The sequence below is a fragment of the Bos indicus x Bos taurus genome, chromosome 2 (assembly GCF_003369695.1).
Source record: "Bos indicus x Bos taurus breed Angus x Brahman F1 hybrid chromosome 2, Bos_hybrid_MaternalHap_v2.0, whole genome shotgun sequence".
Taxonomy (NCBI): domain Eukaryota; kingdom Metazoa; phylum Chordata; class Mammalia; order Artiodactyla; family Bovidae; genus Bos; species Bos indicus x Bos taurus.
The window spans coordinates 118,153,212-118,174,280 of record NC_040077.1 but is presented as its reverse complement, the minus strand read 5'-3'; the positions used below and the strand labels follow the sequence as shown (position 1 = coordinate 118,174,280).

The 21,069-nt window shown below is 40.3% G+C and overlaps 1 protein-coding gene across 22 annotated transcripts in view; it reads right to left on the bottom strand.

Annotated features, from left to right (window-relative positions):
* The window catches only part of SP140 (SP140 nuclear body protein), an 81,265-nt gene that overhangs the window by 26,435 nt on the left and 33,761 nt on the right, over window positions 1–21,069 (bottom strand). For 10 of the 22 annotated variants that reach the window (XM_027515654.1, XM_027515683.1, XM_027515646.1 and 7 more), the window contains 7 exons: window positions 18,008–18,091; window positions 16,832–16,912; window positions 14,567–14,647; window positions 14,084–14,173; window positions 6,262–6,375; window positions 5,224–5,277; window positions 4,829–4,831 (listed from right to left, as the gene is read on the bottom strand). In XM_027515654.1, coding sequence (XP_027371455.1) covers window positions 4,829–4,831; window positions 5,224–5,277; window positions 6,262–6,375; window positions 14,084–14,173; window positions 14,567–14,647; window positions 16,832–16,912; window positions 18,008–18,091 — 507 coding nt within the window. The remainder of the gene's footprint in view (window positions 1–4,828; window positions 4,832–5,223; window positions 5,278–6,261; window positions 6,376–14,083; window positions 14,174–14,566; window positions 14,648–16,831; window positions 16,913–18,007; window positions 18,092–21,069) is intronic. The other 12 variants (XM_027515719.1, XM_027515758.1, XM_027515798.1 and 9 more) reach the window with 9 other exon arrangements.

The following is a 21,069-nucleotide window of genomic DNA, read 5'->3' as shown; positions in this document are numbered from 1 at the left end:
ATAGTCTCCAAATTATAATTAAAAGAAAATTTAAAATAAAATGTTAAATAATAGCTAAATAGTAGAGATGGATGGTCAGTCTTCAGTGAATCCATGCTAAGATCCTTGTCATCTTTGGGGGATGGGATATGGTCAAAAAGATTACAGAAATTTCATCTCTAATCTCTAAACCAGCAGAGAAAAAAGATGGAATATAGAATTCTATCTCAATCCATTTGAGTGTAGGAAAGAGACACAAAAACACAGAAAAATAAAAATGAACAGTGATATACAAGTCGATGTATATCAGGAATCAGAACAAATGTAAACAAATAAAATTTAACTATTAAACGGTTAGGATTTAAAAAAAGATCAGAGAAGATTAGAAGAAGCTAAGTGTTGTTAAAAGAGGCATAAAACAAAGCTGCAAAAATGGGCTTAACATAAAAGAAGTAAAAAGCACCAAAAAGCATAAAACATTAAAGTTCACATTACACTATCAGCACCCAGAAAAAGAGATTTTAATATTAAAAGCATTAGTAGGGATAAAGAGAAACACTGTATAACAATAAATGGAAAAGATTCATTAAGTCATATAGTCATGAATACCATCAAAATATTTAAAGTAAAACAATAGACTAGTGAGGAGTCAAATACACAGAGTCATGTGGGAGCGTTTACCACACTTAAATACAAACCTGATGGAACAAATACAGCCTAATTTAGGAGATGCAAGAATTAAACAACAAAGTTGTATTTAATAAAGACTATGTAAATGGGAAGAAACCAGACCCCAACAAATAGTTCAAATACAATTTTTAAGTGTCAGAGAACATTCCACAAAGATTGACCATAAATTAGGATGCAAAGGAGCCTTCAACAAATTCTAAAGAATTGATGAGGTCAGTCTGTTAAAACTTACCCAGTCATACCTTAACAGTGATAAATACTATTATATGAAATTATAGGTCAATAAAGCTATCTAGGAAAGTAAAAATTGGCAAGATCTATTTACAAAAGCTAAAACTTTGTTGAAGAACATACAAGATGACCTGAATAAGTGAAGAGCTCATGCTCCTTGTAAAAACCTCAACTCTACCCAAACTAATCTCCAAATTCAATATATTTTCAAAGTTCCAATGCAGTTGTGGAGGTGTGGGGAGGAAATCTTGACTGATTCTAAAGTTTATGCATAATGAGTGAGCCAGATTAATCAGACTTCTGAAATCCCCTTTTCTGTTGCTCCTCACTATATTTTTTACTTTTTTCTTTGAAAAAAAAAATATATCAAGTAGGAATAGAAAATTTTACTTTAAAATATTATAATTAAACCAACTTGGTACCACATTAAAACTAAATAGACCAGCATCTCAGAGTAGAATCAGACACAGATCCATGAACACAGAAAAGAGGCAAAAGGGCATTCAAATCATGAAGGAAATAGTGTTGGCATCCACTGGCACATGAAAAGATGTTCAACATCCCTGATCTCCAGAGAAATGCAGATCAAAACCGTCTCGCACCTGTCAGAATGGCTCTCATCAGAAAGAACACAAACAGCAAGGTGAGCAAAAGCATGGAGAAAAGGGAAGCTTCACACACTATTACAGGAGTGTAAGTTGGTGCAGCCACTGTGGAAAACACAGTGTTGGGGTTTTTCAGAAAACTAAGCATAGAATTACCATATGACACAGCAGTCCCACTCCTGAATGTATAACCAAAAAACACAAAAACACTAATTTGAAAAGATACATGTACCCTAATATTCATAGCAGCACTTTTATAATTGCCAAGAAATGGAAGCAGTGTAAGTGTCCTTCAAGAGACGAATGGGAAAAGAAGATGTGGTAGACAGATAGATAGATATAGACAGATACATATGGAATATTACTCAGCCATAAAAAAGAATGAAAATTTTTCCATTTGTGTCAACATGGATGGATTTGAAGGGAATTATGCTAGGTGAAATAAGTCAGATAGAGAAAGGCAAATACTGTATGATATAACTTCTATCTGGAACCTTAAAAATACAACAAACTAGCGAATATAACAAAAATGAAGCAGACTCACAGATAAAGAGAATAAACTAATGCTTACCAGTGAGGAGAAGTAAGAGGGGAGGGGCAAATTAGGCGCAGAGAATTAAGAGATATGAACTACTAGGTATACAATAAGCTATAAGAATATATTGTATATCATGGGGAATATAGCAAATATTTTATAATAACCATAAATGGGGTATAACCTTCAAAATTGTATACCTATAACATATAATATTGTACATTAGCATATTTCAATTTTTAAAAAAGTTGGTGTTACTCCCTGTAATTACTATTTCACATTACACACAAAGAGGTGAGTCTTTTATGAATAATAAATTTAAACATTTAAAAGTATTAAGCACGTCAAATATTTTAGAAGCATATATAAGTATTTTTAAAATTTCAAGTTGGAAAACATCTTTATATATTGTAAACAAAACCTAGATGCCATAAAGGAAAATCCTGATAGATCTTACTATATAAAATTTCAAATTTCTCTAGGACAAAATATGTTATAAACAAACCTAAGAGAATAACATCAAATGAAATAAAATACTAACAGTATACATAGGCAAAGTTTAATGTATATATAAATATTCCTATGTTTGTTCAGTATGGTTTAAAAAAGATAGCAATACTGGTAAGGCATACACATTATCCATTTTTAGAAGAAGGAAAATAAATAACCAATAACAAATGAAAAATGCTCAACCACAATAAAAATGAGAGCAATGCAAATTAAAGCAGAATAAAAGAAAACTTTTTACAGTTACGTTGGCAAAATGTTAAATGTTTATAATCTCTTGTGCATGACATACTGATTTTAAAGTAAGGGAAATGTAACAGTATAAATAGATTTATGATATAATGTGTTAGTGTATGATGTAAATATCTCAAAACATGCACAGAAAAATCTAGAAAAATACATATCAATCAAAATTTATACGGATCATATATTTTAAAATTTTGAAAACAACAAGGTTTGAAAAACTATAAATTGCTATTTTAAAAAATGTAACTTAATGATATAAAGGTGAAACTCAGGATTTTTGTTTGTTTGTTTCTGTTTTGTCTTATGAAGAGTATTAGTTCTCTATTGTTACTATTATAAATTACCACACACTTCTTGGCTTAAAGCAACACAAATGTTTTATCTTGCAGTTTGGAAGATCAGGAATCTGACACAAGTCTCACTGAGCTAAAATCAAGGCATCTAGAGACTTTGTTTCTTTCTGGAAGCTGTAGGGGATATTTGATTTCTTTACCTTTTCAAGCTTCTGAAGGCTGCCCACATTTCTTGGCTCACTGCTCCCTGCCTTATTCTCCAAAGCCATTCACACTGTATCTCCTTTGACCATTATTCTATAGTCACATATCCCTCTCTCCATAGCAGAAAAGTTTTCTGATTTTAAGGACCCATGTGACTTGATTGGGGCCACCCAGATAATCTAGAAAAATCTCCCCATCTAAAAATCTTTAATTTAATCACACCACCAGTGTCTCTTCTGCCAGGTAAAGTAACAGATTACAGGCTCTAAGGACTAGAACAAGGACATCTCTGTTTCTGTTGGTATAAATGTCTTAAGAATCTTCTATATCTCCCATATATGTCATGAGAATCTCATCCATTAGACGAGCGTCTCCTCCACAAATCTTTCTTGTAGACTCACATATCCATTTTTCACTTCTGCTGCGATGGCTGAGGGTACCTATGGGTCACAAACTTAATCTCTTTGAAGAACAATTTGTGTGACTGAATACTTTGATGTTTCACTGCTTCTGGGACATTCGCAAAAAGTTAAATAGTGACACTCCTGGTTGTCGCTGCAGAGCATGTTTTCCTGACAGTGACTCTCCTAACTTTAGCATTTTTGCAATCTGAATAGGCTAAAAAAATTTTAAATCATCAAGTCCTGATTCCTTTTGTTTAGCAGCTCTTCCCTTGACTTACCTCTTTCCTTTCGCAGTTTACTCTAAGCAGCAACATGAAACCAGCTGCACCTTTTGTAATTAGGAATCTTAGCTATATATCCAAAAAATTCTGCTTTCCACATAACTGCAGGATTTAATTTTGCTGAGCTTTCTGCCACTAAATAGTAAGGATTCCCTTTCATTTTCAAAAACACGTTCCTTATTTCCTTCATGACACCTTTAGCCTCCATATTGCTGCTGCTGCTGCTGCTAAGTCACTTCAGTCGTGTCCGACTCTGTGCGACCCCATAGACGGCAGCCCACCAGGCTCCCCCGTCCCTGGGATTCTCCAGGCAAGAACACTGGAGTGGGTTGCCATTTCCTTCTCCAACGCATGAAAGTGAAAAGTGAAAGTGAAGTCGCTCAGTCGTGCCCGACTCTTAGCGACCCAACAGCCTTTTCATAATGATTTACATATTCTCCAAAACGACATAGATTTTTCCTACCATGCTCTTCACTTCCAAGTCCTCACAAGCAGTCTTCAGCACCACATTTCTACTAACTGTTCAAAGCAATCTAGACATTTTTTATTGTTCTACTTAAAATTCTTATTACCCAAATTCCCTCTGCCCGTTGCCCAAATTCAAAGCCACTTCCACATTTTTAGGAATGAATTTTGGCTGCATCCCACTTCCAATAACCAAAATCCATATTACTCTTTTATTGGTACCATAGCAAATGACCACAAATTTAGTGGCTTAAAACAGTTCATTATCTTATAGTTATGTTGGTTAGAAGTCTGACAAGGGTCACTCTGGGTTAAAATCAAGGTTTCAGTAGGGCTTCATTCCTGTCTGGAGGCTGTAGAGGGAAATCTCTTTCCTTTCCTTTCTCACTTTCTGTTAACAGAAGCCATCAATATTCCTTATTCTTTCCTTCCATCTGCAAAGCTAGCAATATTGCATCTCTCTGTGACTGTCTTCCATAATCACTTCTTCCTCTCTTCACAGTCAGGAACAGTTCTTCATATTTTAAGGCCCTCTTGATGATACTGAGTGCACCCAGAAAATGCAGGATAATCTCCAATGTCAAGGTCCTGATCTTAATCGTATGTATAAAATCCCTTTTGCCACGTAAGATAACAGATTACAGGTTCCAGAGATTAGGATATAGACACCTTTATGGGGTTTTCATATTATTAACACATTATTATAAATAATAATAATAATGAAACTGGCATTAAAAACTCCTTTTTAGTATCAAAAGCAAATAAAATTGCATGCACTCTTACTTCTTCTCTTCTTGGGTTTTCTCACAGTAGAGTTGTTCCCAAGATCTACCGTATCTAGAAAAAAACACAAGATGTGGAAACAAAAATAAATAAATAAAAGTTACAAATCTTAAGATGATTCATACTGCAGAAGGCTTGAATTTATAAAGACATTTGGGTTGTTATCTCTCTTTCTCGTAAAGGAATCAAACCTACTGAATCGAGACATGGGAGCCCCGGACCCTGGGTCTTCCATTATTTCTTAATGGGACTTTGAAAAACATTCTTCAATATCTATAAATTTCAGTTTACTCAGGGATATTTGTCTAGTCCTTAAGAATTTTGTTAGGATGAAATAAGACCTTATATGCAAAAGTGAATAGTATCACTATATAAACAAGTGACATGCTGGAGAACATTTATCAAACCTATGTGCTGGGTTAAGAATAGTTGATCTGAAGTCTTTCCTTCTGACAATTAAGTGGCAGGAGTAGCTATCTTTTGAGACCTTTCTAAGATTGTGACAAAATGACAGTGTTACCTATTAATGGACATACACTTGACTTTCTTGGGTGACAGGGATAGAAATCACTGGAAATCACAAAGCTTTGTTAGTAATACACTGATGGAATAAACAATAAACTGCCACTTTAAAGAGTGTATTTCTCTTTGCACCACCATGGACTGTAGCCTGCCAGGCAAGAAAACTAGAGTGGGTTGGCATTCCCTTCTCTGGGGGATCTTCTCAACATAGGGATCAAATCCATGTTGCCTGCATTGCTGGCAGATTCTTACCATTTGAGCCACCAGGGAAGCCCAATTAATATATCAACCATGTATAATCAACACGGGCCATCCCTTAAACACAATTTTATAATGATCTCTTGCTTCCCTGCTAGTCCCAAAAGGATCAGGTCAAGCAAATGCAGAGATCAGGATACTGGGATAGACTGGAAGCCAGCCATATTCCTTATTCCTTCCTTCCATCTGCCACCACCCTACCTAGGTCTGTGTTGCCAGTGGAGCCACCCCCATCTCACCACCCTCAGGTAGCCTTACCTAACATGTCATCAGCTTGCATACTTTCAGTTCTTCCTTCTGGATCTCTGGGCACATCTTTCGAGAAGCACATCACACAGGAGCACTTATTTCCAAACGTTGGTAGCTCTGTACCTGGGTCAAAACCAAGGCTTATGAAGATTTTTTATTTCCCCAATGATCCTCTTTTCTGAACCCCTTTTTGTTGATCCCCCTTTTCTACTTCTTCCTCTGATTTTCCATACATCTAACTCTTTCTTTAAGTCTCCCTGTTTCCCTTTCTTATCTCTTTATCTTTACCAGAACTTTGTTTCTGTTTTTTGTTTTTTTTTAATTCATAATTACTTTGGCTATCATAGGATAGTGGGCTAGAACCTAGCTCCTCTGAATCTTCTTCTGTATTCATCTGGAGAGTTTCTAGTCTGCCAGATACTGAAGGGAAACAAGAACATTACAGATCCTAAGACAGTGATTAGGATACAGTTCCTGGTGCTTTCATGCTGCACACTGATATTCTGAGCTAAGATAAACTGCTTTCTGGAAAAAAGTACATCTGCTCCAATAATCACACCTGAGGTCCAATAGAACCATGTTTTTTCCCATCTTTTGTACCTCATTCTGCTTTCTCTTTAGCTAACAAAGGTTTGTCTAGTTAAGGCTGTGGTTTTTCCTGTAGTCATGTATGGATGTGAGAGTTGGACTATAAAGAAAGCTGAGCACCAAAGAACTGATGCTTTTGAACTGTGGTGTTGGAGAAGACTCTTGAGAGTCCCTTGGACTGCAAGGAGATCCAACCAGTCAATCCTAAAGGAATTCGGTCCTGGGTTGAGAGGGTAACAGGCAGGAAGGCCAGGGGTCTCCAAACGGAGGAAATAGCCTGCAAGTGTCAGACATTTTTATCTCTCTTAATCGGCTGCTGCTGCTAAGTCGCTTCAGTCGTGTCCGACTCTGTGCGACCCCAGAGACGGCAGCCCACCAGGCTCCCCCGTCCCTGGGATTCTCCAGGCAAGAACACTGGAGTGGGTTGCCATTTCCTTCTCCAGTGCATGAAAGTGAAAAGTAAAAGTCAAGTCGCTCAGTCGTGTCCGACTCTTAGCAACCCCATGGACTGCAGCCTACCAGGCTCCTCCGTCCATGGGATTTTCCAGGCAAGAGTACTGGAGTGGGGTGCCATTGCCTTTTCCGTCTTAATCGGCAGGAGGAAACAAACTAGCGATATTTTTTTCTTCTCTATATAAATTTAAAAGGAGATTTCTCTTAAAATACTGTGTTGCCATAAGAACACCTGGTTTCACCTGAAGTTAACTATTCTCAAACCTAGAGATAACCAATGCCTTTTTCTTATAAAATATTTGTCTTAAGCTATGCTAATGTGCTATGCATTTACCCCAAACTCTGTCCTCAAGTCCGTTCGCCTCTTGGCTCAGAACGTACTTGACAAACCAGTATGTTATACTCAGATATTGTTCCCCTAATCTATGTAAATGAAACTATTTGTATGGTAGTCCGCCCTTCTTCAAGATTCAAGTTAATCATTTTATGGCCCAGGATAAACCATTTGGTGCCAAGATTATCCCAAAATGCATCTTATGGGTGAGCGGCCTGGTGCCATTCTGAATTTTAAGACATTCCTTTCTTTCATTAACAGACTGCTAGTGACTATATAACAATCCAGCTGAAGACTAGCAGGGGGGTACTCTTTCTGCCCTCTTCTGATGCCTATGTCAGAAGCTTTCTCTATCTCCTTTATACTTTAATAAAACTTTATTACACAAAAGCTCTGAGCGATCAAGCGTCGTCTCTGGCCCCGGATTGAATTCTTCTCCTCTGGGGGCCAAGAATCCCAGTGTCTTTGTGTGATTCAACAACAACCTTTCAGGGTGTTCATTGGAAGGACTGATGCTAAAGCTGAAACTCCAATACTTTGGCCACCTGACGCAAAGGGCTGACTCGTTTGAAAAGACCCTGATGCTGGGAAAGATTGAGGGCAGGAGGAGAAGGGGACGACAGAGGATGAGTTGGTTGGATGGCTCGAGTTTGAGTAAACTCCAGAAGTTGGTGATGGACAGGGAGGCCTGGTGTACTGCAGTCCACGGGGTCACAAAGAGTTGGACACGACTGAGCGACAGAACTGAACTGAATTGCTTTCTCTACTTTTCTTTTCCTACTTTAAGCTTTAAGAATAAGATATATTCATTTTGATGTTTGGCAAAACTAATACAATTATGTAAAGTTTAAAAATAAAATAAAATTAAAACCAAAAAAAAAAAAAAAAAAAAGAATAAGATATAAAGATCTTATTCTTCTGGGAAAAACTGTCTTGAAAATTGCAAACCATAATTACCAGAGCCAGTTTTAAATTTATCCCAATTGGCCAATGACTGTTTACATCACTAGCCACATTTAAATCCAGCCAATTAAGGGTGGCCTTACACTTATGAAAATCAGCCAATCAGCAACAGACACACTTCAGCAAGCCTGAGTGTGGCTAGATGCTAACCTAGTTATAAACACTCCTGTTTCTGAAAATCTGCTGTTCCTGAACTACATGCTTCCTAAAACTGTAAATAAAAACACAACATTGCAAATCTAATATACTGCAATAAAAATTAATTAAAAATAAATAAATAAAATTTAAATAAAAATAAATGAATAAAATAAATAAATAAAATTATTTTTTGAAAGACACTGAGTCCCATAAGCACAGTGCCTCCTCTTGCCATGTGCCTTGCCAGCTTTAGCTTCAGATATTGCATAATGACCTCTGCCTTCAAAAACAGAGCTCCCAGCAAGATCATCACAAAGACTTGTTTAGGGGTGTCTTTTGAGACCCTTGAACCAACAGGTACAAACCTACAGCTTTTTGTGCATGACTCAGATTGTCTTCCTGATCCACTTCCAAGTGAAGCTGTCCCAAGAACAACTTGAGCTCTGACTTGTTTCTTTGAGGTTTTACTGAATTTATTTTAGTATTTAAAGATATGTGTGAAATTAGATACAAAATCATTGGATCTTTTGGTTTGGCAGCACAGCATTTAACAAATATTCTGTCAATGTACTTATTCTTCCACTTCTTCATTTACTCTCTTTTCTTCTGTCTATTTTTTAAAAAGTCTTATCTCATGTGTTTGTGTATTCCTGAATTTCCCATGCTTTTTAATTATTAGAAGATAGTGATCCAAAGCAAATACATAGAGACACAGACTTGATAAATCCCCAACCCATGCCAGCCCCAAAGACTAATTAATGGGTGGGGCTCCAGTAGACCATAGCCAATTTGTGCAAATATATTTGGTCACATTTGTCTTGAGTCTCTCACCAAAACCTTCATGAGGATATTTGACATTGTATTAATTTGTGAAAGAAAATCACTTTGTTTAGTACATAACTATTATCATGTATTTGATCATATGTCTTCTTTCTCATCTCTGTTTGGTTGATGAGTTCAATGCCTCATTTACGAGGACACTATTCATACTTATGACTGGGTGTAGTGGCCTCTTTGTTTGTCATGGGTTTGTCTCTACCAAAGTCACAAGCTCCCACTGGCAGAATTTCCACTTCCTCTTTGTACTCTCAGTATGAGTCTAAACTCTTGCACTTAAACAGAAAATTTTTACAAAAGATATCTTTGGGTTTCAGTGGGGAATTTTTGGTATGTCAAAAGTAAATGACAAATTTAATAATATTTCCCTCAAAGAAACTCCTAAAAATGTAATAGGTAGGGCTTTATCCTGCAAATGAAACTATATTAAATGTATTAAGAAGTACTAACTTGCACTGGAGAAGGGAATGGTAAACCACTTCAGTATTCTTGCCTTGAGAACCCCATGAACAGTATGAAAAGGCAAAAAGATAGGACACTGAAAGATGAACTCCCCAGGTCATTAGGTGCCCAATATGATACTGGAAATCAGGAAAAATAACTTAAGAAACAATGAAGGGATGGAGCCAAAGCAAAAACGACACCTGGTTGTGGATGTGCCTGGTGATAGAAGCAAGGCTTGATGCTGTAAAGAGCAATATTGCATAGGAACCTGGAACGCTAGGTCCATGATTCAAGGCAAATTGGAAGTGGTCAAACAGGAGATGGCAAGAGTGAATGTAGACATTCTTGGAATTAGTGAACTGAAATGGACTGGAATGGGTGAATTTAACTCAGATGATCATTATATCTACTACTGTGGGCAGGAATCCCTTAGAAGAAATGGAGTAGCCATCATGGTGAACAAAAGAGTTCGAAATGCAGTACTTGGATGCAATCTCAAAAACAACAGAATGATCTCTGTCCATTTCCAAGGCAAACCATTCAATATCACAGTAATCCAAGTCTATGCCCCAACCAGTAATGCTGAAGAAGCTGAAGTTGAATGGTTCTATGAAGACCTACAAGACCTTTTAGAACTGACACTCAAAAAAGATGTCCTTTTCATTATAGGAGACTGGAATGCAAAAGAAAGTCAGGAAACACCTGGAGTAACAAGCAAGTTTAGCCTTGGAGTATAGAATGAAGCAGGGCAAAGGCTACAAGAGTTTTGCCAAGAGACTGCACTGGTCATAGCAAACACCCTGGTCCAACACACAAGGGAAGACTCTACACATAGACATCACCAGATGGCCAACACACTCAGTTGTGTCCAACTCTTTGCGACCCCATGGACTGCAGCATGCCAGGCCTCCCTGTCCATCACCAACTCCTAGAGCTTGCTCAAATTCATGTCCATTGAGTTGGTGATGCCATCCAACCATCTCATTCTCTGTCATCCCCTTCTCCTCCCGCCTTCAGTCTTTCCCAGCTTCAGGGTCTTTTCCATGGGGCAGTTCTTTGTATCAGGTGGCCAAAGTATTGGAGTTTCAGCTTCAGCATCAGTCCTTCCAATTAATATTCAGGAATGATTTCCTTTAGGATGGACTGGTTGGCTCTTCTTGCAGTCCAAGGGACCCTCAAGAGTCTTCTCCAACACCACAGTTCAAAAGCATCAATTCTTTGGCACTCAGCTTTCTTTATAGTCCAACTCTCACATCCATACATGACCACTGGAAAATCCATAGCTAGACAGACCTTCATTGGCAAAGCAATATCTCTGCTTTTTAATATGCTGTCTAGGCTGGTCATAGCTTTTCTTCCAAGAAGCAAGCATCTTTTAATTTCATGTCAGCAGTCATCACCTGCAGTGATTTTGGAGCCCCCAAAATAAAATTTCTCACTGTTTCCACTCTTTCCCCATCTATTTGCCATGAAGTGATGGGACTAGATGCCATGAGCTTAGTTTTCTGAATGCTGAGTTTTAAGCCAACTTTTTCACTCTCCTCTTTCACTTTCATCAAGAGGCTCTTTAGTTGTTCACTTTCTGCCATAAGGGCGGTGTCATTTGCCTAGCTGAGGTTATTGATATTTCTCCCAGCAATCTTGATTCCAGCTTGTGCTTCCTCCAGCCCAGTGTTTCTCATGATGTACTCTGCATATAAGTTAAATAAGCAGGGTGACAATACACAGCCTTGATGTACTCCTTTTCCTATTTGGAATCAGTCTGTTGTTCCATGTCCAGTTCTAACTATTGCTTCTTGACCTGCATACAGATTTCTCAAGAGGCAGGTCAGGTGGTCTGGTATTCCCACCTCTTTAAGAATTTTCCACAGTTTGTTGTGATCCACACAGTTAAAGGCTTTGACATAGTGAATAAAGCAGAAGTAGATGTTTTTTTGGAACTCTCTTGCTTTTTCAATGCTCCAATGGATACTGGCAATTTGTTCTGTGGTTCCTCTGCCTTTTCTAAATCCAGCTTGAACATCTGGAAGTTCACTTCCATACTAAATCCTGACTTAATATTATTTGATGATAAATATTATCTCTAAAATAAAAATAAAAATTGAGACAAAAGATAATAACGAAAAATAGATCCCAGGCTGGTTATGCAATGACTGCTTCAGATTTCCTTGTAGAGTTCATTCCCTTACAGAAAGCAAAATTATCTCAAGCAACTGAACGTAGAACCTTCTCTGTGGTTGTTGTTGTTAAGTTGATAAGTCGTGTCCAACTCTTTGCGACCCCATGGACTGTAGTCCACCAGGGTCCCCTGTCCATAGGATTTTCCAGGCAAGAATACTGGAGTGCATTTCCAGTTCCTCCTCTAGGGGATCTGCCCAAACCAGGGATTGAACCCATGTCTCCTGCATTCCGCATTGCAGGTGGATTCTTCATTGCTGATCCATTGGGGAAGCCTGGGGCTTTTTCTAGGATATGTCAGATTGCTAAAACCGAAAGCTATTATGTTTTTGGAGTAGATCATAACATCTGAATACAATGGAAACAGATTTTAAATATCTTCAGGAACCCATAGAAAAATGGATATTAAGTGAATTCCCAAAGATTCCCAGAACATAGAGACAATTCCATAAGGTAGAACTGCTTCCACTCAAGATCATCAAAGTAAGGTTTTCCTGGATGTCTAGCTTGTCACACTGATTGTCACATTCTTCTTCGCATTTTTTATCCTTTATCCTTGCTATTTCAGCTTTTCAATTTACTCATTTAATGTTTGAAGCCTCTGACTTCCTCATAATGTTATCTTTACTGCTAATAATAACATTCCAAGACTGACACACTTATGATCACCACCCTAACTTTTAATTTAATTCTTCTACAGTATTTCTAGTAGAGCCAATTTTAAGAATTTTTGAATACACTGTCATCCCAAACCAACTTCTTAAAAAACATTATGACTTCAGTTGCAATTATGCTTCTAAAATCAATTTTAATCCAGAAAACAGCCTTAAGAAACATCAGTCTGGCAGCTATTGATTGCCATTTAGGGCAAGGATGCTACAAACCATTTATATCAAGACCATGACTTAGTCATGAGAATCAGCTTAAACCCAGTTGTACTTTGTCTTTGAGAGTTATCCATGGAGTAGGAAACCACTAAAACCCCCAAAGAACCTCAAACATTTGAAGTCATGAGTTATTCCCATAGTAAGATCAAAAGTTCAAACATTTAGACAAAGAAACCATTGATGGTGATATAAAACATGTCACACCAACTTAAGCAATAAATTAAGTCTCTATAGACAACAGATAAACGAAAGGTTATGTTCCTGTTCTGAAAGAGGTGAATGTAAATATTCTTCGGGGATACTAAATAGATATAATGTACTAACAGTTTCACTAAAAATTAATCACATTTTTGTGCAGCTTCTTTGTTCTTTTTCCTGTGTGAGATTGTATCTACTACAAATGGATACATGGATACTTACTATCAAACAGCATGACCTCCTAATTGTGGAGTTGCTCAAGGTTTCTTGTCCCTTGCGTTTTCCCGAAGAGTCAAGGTAAATGTGAAGACGGTATTTGAGAATTAACTGAAACTTTCATTGTGGAGTATTCCTAGAGTACAATACCTCAGGAAACACCATCCTCCTGACACCCTGCAGCCCAGACCATCCTTATCTCCCTCACCTGGTCCATGCTTTGGTGGTGGGGGTTTCCGCAGGTGGCTCAGTGGTAAAGAATCTGCCTGCCAGTGCAGGGGATGAAAGAGACATGGGTTCAATCCCTAGGTGGGGAAGATCCCCTGGAGAAGGAAATGGCAACCCACTCCGGTATGCTTGCCTGGAGAATCCCAAGGACAAAGGAGCCTGGCAGGCTGCAGTCCATGGGGTCACAAAGGGTTGGACACAATGGAGCACAGCACGCACGAAGTCCTGGCATTTTCCCAAAGAATCAAGGTAAACGTGAAGACTGTATTTCAGAATTAACTGAAACTTCCATTGTGGGGTATTCCCAGAGTAGCATCCATTAGGAAACACCATCCTCCTGACGTCTTGCAGCTCAGACCATCCTTACCTCCCTCACCTGGTCCACTTTTTGGTGGTGAGCTCAAGGATTCCTGAGTCTCTTCTTCATCACATATTTCTAAACAGGTGCCACTGCCTTCTGATAAATAGAATGAAATCTCTTAGAAACCCAGTGTATGACCAATGGAAACCATAGTAGGAAAGCCCTACCAGAAACAACCGGGAAGACTATGGTGGCTAAAGAATCTCCAAGGTGGGAATGTCCCAACCCGTAGACCCTCCTGCCTTTGAACTCAGCTGACCTGGAGGTTAACAAGGCTCCTGACACTATCACCAGAGGCTGAACATAATCTCACAACAAACCCATCTCACTCCCTTCTAATACAACTAATTTCCTCCGTCTTTTTGATTCTTTTCACGTGGCACCTTGTATTTCTTCTGTGTGCGCATGTGAAGAGGAGTAGAGTAGATCTTCCTCCCCGTAGACAGAAAAAGATTCAATTAGTTACATAGGAGTTGAAGTCATGAATACCTTCTCCATCCAGTGGTTGACTGGGCAGCTCCTCTTGTTCTTCTTTATCAGTCATTTGGGAAGCTTCAGGATCACAGGACTCTGAAAAGAAATGAGGAATGGTATAGAGGAATTTATTTCCATGCAGGAATAGAGATACAGATGTACAGAATGGACATGTGGACACAGGGATAGGGAAGGGGGAGGTTGGACTAATTGGGAGATTAGGAACGACCCGAATATACTACCATGTGTAAAACAGATAGTGGGAAGGTGCTGTATAGCTCAGACAGCTCAGCTCTGTGATGACCTAGGCTGGTGGGATGGCAGGAGGCAGACATGGAAGGGATGTCAGAGAGGGGACATATGTATACATATAGCTAATTTAATTTATTGTACAACAGAGACTAACCCAACATTGTAAAGCAATTATACTCCACTTAAAAAAAAAAAAAAAAAGAAAGAAGGAAATGAGCTGAGTTAGGAGGTTCAGAGCACAGGTGAGCTGCCCTTTGGGAAAAAGGACATCTGCTCCAAGGACCACACCTGAGATCCAATGAAGCCTGTTCTGCCTCTGTTTCCACTTCATTCACCTCATTCTCCTGCCCTCTGCTTCTCAGTTTCCTATCTATAGACCTGCCTCTAAACATTTCTGCTTCTGCACTAGGAGAATAATTGTGTATAATTATGAAGATGTATCTTTCATTTTGTGTGCTCTCCCCCCCGCCAACATCTCCTATCTTTACATTTTTTCCGCAGTGATGATCTTGAACTCTCATTATTTTGCTTATTCTCTCCAGCTCTATTCCTCTAGGTCTTTCAAATCCTATTGTTGTTTAGTCACTAAGTCATGTCCAAGTTTTGTGATCCCGTGGGCTATAGCCCACAGTCTCCTCTGTCCATGTGGTTTTCCAGGCAAGAGTACTGAAATGGGCTGCCATTTCCTTCTCCAAGAGATCTTTCCAACTCAGAGATCGAACCTACTTCTCCTGAATTGGCAGGTGAATTCTTTACCACTGAGCCACAGGGGAAGCCCCCAAACCCTGTAGCAGGCTTCATTTCTTGCCTCACTCTCTCTCTCTTAATTTCTTCCACTCCCTATCGACAGTCTCTATTTGAGAAGTGGAAGGCTCTCTGGTTTGGGTTCTGTTCTATCGTGATTGAGATGTTGCAGGTCTGCCTTTGGACTCCCATCATGTGATGACACTGACTTCCTACAAGCCTCACACAGCCACCACCTGTACTGAGATACTCAGGACACTGGTCTTCACCCTTCCTCCTACTTTGATCTCAAGGGAAAAACAAATATTCTTTTTTCTGTGCTTCTGTATTCTAATTGCTAAGGAGGGATAATAATGGTTTCCCTGGCTAAGAACTAAAATTCTGTGAGGAAATCTCATTTGCCAAAGTACTTTGAAAAAGAATAAAGCACTAAAAGTGTAAGTCAGTCATATCTGACTCTTTGTGACCCCATGGACTATACAGTCCATGGAATTCTCCCAGCCAGAATACTGGAATGGGTAGCCATTCCCTTCTCCAGGGGATCCCAATCCAGGGATCAAACCCAGGTTCCACATTGCAGGCAGATTCTTTACCAGCTGAACCACAAGGGAAGCCCAAGAATACTAGAGTGAGCAGCTTGCCCCTTCTCCAGCAGATCTTCCCGACTCAGGAATTGAACCAGAGTCTCCTGCATTGCAGGTGGGTTCTTTACCAACTGAGTTATCAGATAAGCCCAATAAAGCACTATATAATCCAATAATCTGATGAAGAATATGTGGCAAAAACTGTTTGTGGGCTTAGGGTCATTGGTCTCTCTTTCTGACAAGTAGATATCAAGGACCAAGTTTCTTTGAAACTCTATCCAAAGTTATAACAATATAATATTACTATTAAACACTAGATAAATACCTACCTTTTATTCTTTATAGGAAATAAGAGGTGCACAGGAGTTAAAATCACAATATTGAGTCTTTAGTGTAAACAAGCATAAAGATTGTGGAGGAAAAACAGACTATTTCTTTAGGACTGATCTACTATAACAGAGGACTAGATGGTTGGATGGCATCGCTGACTCAATGGACATGAGTTTGAGCAAGCTCCGGGAGATGGAGAAGGACAGGGAAGCCCGGCTTGCTGCAGTCCATGAGGTCACACAGAGCTGGAGACAGCTGAGTGACTAAACAACAACTGCAACATGAGCAGGGAACCAGGGTCATGCTGTTCAGCTCTGAATTCAGACATCTGACACCTTGCAGCTCAGGGCTGACAATACCCCTTCCTTACCTGGCTCACATCTTGGTGGGGAGCTCGGGGCTTCCTGGGGATCTTCTTTCTTACAGATCACACAACAGGCATTGTTATCCTCTACAGAAAGGAATGAAATCCCTCAGAGGTCTCAGTATACAACCAGGGGAAATCATGGCAAAAAAAAAAAACCTCATGGTGACGACACAGGAGGCCCAGTTCTCCTGGGTGGGGCTGTCCCTGTCCCAGACCATCTTGATCTGCCCTTGGAGTTCCCCTGGCCTGCAGGGTAACTCCCTCCCATCATTACCACCGGAGGCTGAGAACCAGCCACCTTCTCCCGCACTCCCTGTACATCTAATTCTCTTTCTCCTTCTTCCTCTTCCCATTGACTCTGCATATTTTTCTGTCTGTGGCCTTGTTTCCTCTGCCAGTGTCTCTAGATACTTCTCTTTGTTTTGGTGTGTGCTGTCTCCTCTGCTCCTGTCTTTTTTTTTTCTTCCTCTTTCAGCCTTGACACTGCTCTTTATTGCCTTTCCCCATCCCATTCTTCCCTCCATTTTTCACATGGACCACAGGGCCCAAAAGCTTCCCTTCATCAGCTTTAGTCTAAGAATCCTACATCACCTTTCTAAATTGCAAGCCTACTCATCATTCACAAAACTTATTTTCGTGTTCCTAGGACTTCCAGAAGGAAGGTGAAAATGATTTCCTTGCCTCAGTGGCCATAACCTGCTGACAACTGGATTTTTATATGCAGTTAAAGTCACCCAAGTTCAATCCCTGGTCAAGAAGATCCCCTGAAGAAGGAAATTTTCCAGTATTCTTGCCTGGAAAATTCCATAGACAGAGGAGCCTGGTGGGCTTGAGTCCATGGGGTTGCAAAGAGTTGGACATGACTGAGCACACACACACACACACACACACACACACACACACACACACACAGAGTCACCCAGGCACGCCTACCTCGGGACCTCAGCCCACCTTTGGCACATCCTGGCCCCCTACCTTCTTCACCCAGGGGTGCTGTCCTCACCCAGCTCCACTCACCTGTATCCTTAGTCTCTCTCACAGTTTGGGGAAAAACAAAAGAGAAAATCAACACAATTTTTTGTGTACATAAGTGAATATGAAGAAGAGAATGGCAAGATGAGAGAAGAGGAGATTTTTTTCCCATTTATTGAGGCAGTTGGGAATTTCAGTCATAATTACCTCCCCCCTCTGCTGGTAGTAGGCTGAGCACCTCCTCGGCTTCTCCTTCAGGAGGCATTTGGGGAGCTTTGGGATCCCAGGTCACTGCAGAGAAACAAGGACACGATGGACGTGGAAGGCGATCAGAAACAGACCTCAGTGGGCTCGTGCCAACACCATGGGACACTGATATGTCTGCTCCAAGCTCTGCTCCTGGGAGCCACGGGCTGGCTGTTTTTTGCCATCTACTCGCACCCCTTCTCCTTTTCTCTCCCTCTCAGTGTCTTATCCACAGTTCCACCTCCACGCAGCTCTAGCTGTGCATCCATTTGATTGTCTGGGTTTCTCTCCTCATGTCTTGTTTTCATGTCTTGGGGTTTCCTGTTTCCTTGTTTTTCAGTGATAGTGTGTCTCTTTTCCTCTATTATCCATTCTAGTTTTCTTACGCTAGATCACTTACAGTCCAAGTGGTTGGTCCATTTCCATGCTCCCTGTTTCTCAGTGATTTCCATTCCCTCCCCACCAGCATTACTTTCTCCTTAACTAAAACCTTCTGGACTCTGGTTCACTCCTTCAAGAACCTGCAGAACTCCTTGGGTTTCCTCTTCCTCTTCTGACCACACGACCTCACCCTGACTGCCAGCTGGCTTCACACACCGCTGTCCTCGGGGACACACCCAGGATGCTGGTGCCCACCCTTCCTTTTCTACCTTGCCCTTGCAAAAATAACTGCCGTGCCTTTCTGTGCTTTATTTCTGCGGCCATAAAATAGAGGTTATGACAGTTTGCACACCTGTCTTTTGGTTTTGTGAAGCTAAGAGGGGGGCTTGTACAACCCAGTAATCTGATGCAGAATGTAAGGAAATTTGCATACATGGTTTCCCAATCTCATTCTCTTTTTCATTCTCGCGCTTTTCATGCATCTCTGCTTCCTCTGTTTCTACCTCAGTCAGTGTGTTGCTGTTGGAATGTCTCGCTATTTCCTTTGTCCTGATTTGTTTCTTTTCCTATGTCTGTTCCCACCTACCTTTTCTCCTCCTTCCTTCCCTGATGCTGATCCTTACATCCTCACCCCATCTCTCAAACTGCTGTTTTCTAAAACGAAGGATCCAAAAAGGTATCTCTGAGATGGTATATAACTTCCATGTGAGGGATTCCGTGGTGGTCCAGTGGTTAAGAATCCACCTTCTAATGCAGAGGATGTGGGTTTGATCCCTGGCCGAGGAACTAAGATCCTACAAGCCAAGGGGCCACTAAGCTCATGAGCTGCAACTACAGAGCCCAGGTGCTCTGGAATCCAAAGGCCACAACTAGAAAGAAACCCAAACATTGCAATGAAGATCCCACGTGCCACAAGTAAGATCCAATGCACTCAAAAATATATAAATAGATAAGTAAATATAATTGGCATGTGGTTTCACCAATTAGTGAGCAGATTAGATAGTGGAATGGACCAAGAAAACTGTTCTCAGCACAGGGCTAAGTGTGTGCAAAAGGCTCAGATGAGAAAAATCCATCAAAACTAAAATTACTGCCAAGTTTTACATGTACTTTAAAAGTCACTGCAGGAGAGGCACACATGAGGCTGGAGCCATGGAAAGGAAAATAAGGGAAGGATTTACTCCTTATGACAAGAAGAAGTACTGATTTAAGGTGTAGGCACGTGAGATAAGCCAACTTGCCTTTTCAAAGGGTCATCTAGGTGAGTTGGAGAGGATGGATGCAGGGAGAGGGTGATTAGGGGAAGGTATGAGACTAGACAGAGACTGTTGCTCTGGCTCTGGTTCCAGAGAGAAGAGAGATCTGATGAGCGCTTTTGTGTTGAGAGTGGCAAGCAATGGATGAGCAGGAGACATGTTCAAGGTGTAGTTGATTAAACTGGATGATTGATGGGTTGTGTGAATTGAAGGAGGGGGAAGAGACATTGACGATCCCCAGGTGTCTGCCTGAAGAACGGAACAATAGAGTTCCATACTGAAACAAAGAACACCAGGAAAGGAGGCAGATGCAGCATCAAGAAAGATGGTCCATACAACTAAGGAAGTGTCTGCTACTGAAGTTTCCCAAAACCACCCAAATGGGGCAGTCTCACAGATTCCTGTACAAATAAATCCAGACACTTAGATGAATGAGCTTAAAAGACAAGTCTGGGCCAGAGATAGGAATGTGGGGACCATGAAGTTATAAATGGAAGTAGACAAGAATGGCTGAGGAGAGGCCCCTTGCCTCAGAGGCTATTACAGGTGCCACTTTGATCATTGGGGTAATCTGAAATCAGTCCTGAATACTCATTGGAAGGACTGAAGCCGAAACTCCAATACTTTGGCCACCTGATGTGAAGAACTGACTTATGGGAAATGACCCTGATGCTGGGAAAGATTGAAGGCAGGAGGAGAAGGGGATGACAGAGGATGAGATGGTTGGATGGCATCACCGACTTGACGGTCATGAGTTTGAGCAAGCTCTGGGAATTGGTGATGGACAGGGAGGCCTGGCATGCTGCAGTCCATGGGGTCGCAAAGAGCTGGACACGACTGAGTGACTGAACTGAACTGAAGTGAAAACTCATTGTTAACACATTCAGCTCCTGGTTTTAGAAGTTGCCTCCATGCAGCAACCCTTCTTTCAGTTCCTACAACGTCCTCAACGGTCTTCTCCATCCCTTGTACATGGTGTTTCCTGTCTACAGATGTTTCACTCATTCTCCTTTATCTTTTCCTCTGTGTATAACTGTCATGCTTTCCTCCACTCTTTCTACTTCTTAGCACTTTCCCTTTTAGGGTCTTTCTCTTCATATCAGTTTCTCTACCTGTTAAACTCTGTACCTTGTTTGATTATTGAGTTTAACTCCTTTCTTCTGGGGAACTCATTTCCTTGCTTCTGTCTCTTCTCTCTGTTAACTTTCTGTTTGCAATGTTTCCACCTAAAATTTAAATCTAAAAGTTAAAATGCCAGCCTTTCTGCTTACTTTGTCCATCTCACTTTGTTCTCACATCTTACTTTGTTCCTTCTCCATATTGTCAAAGTTCTCATCTTCTGCCACTGACAAATGAGCAGGAATCTTTCCTTCCCCTTGGCATGCT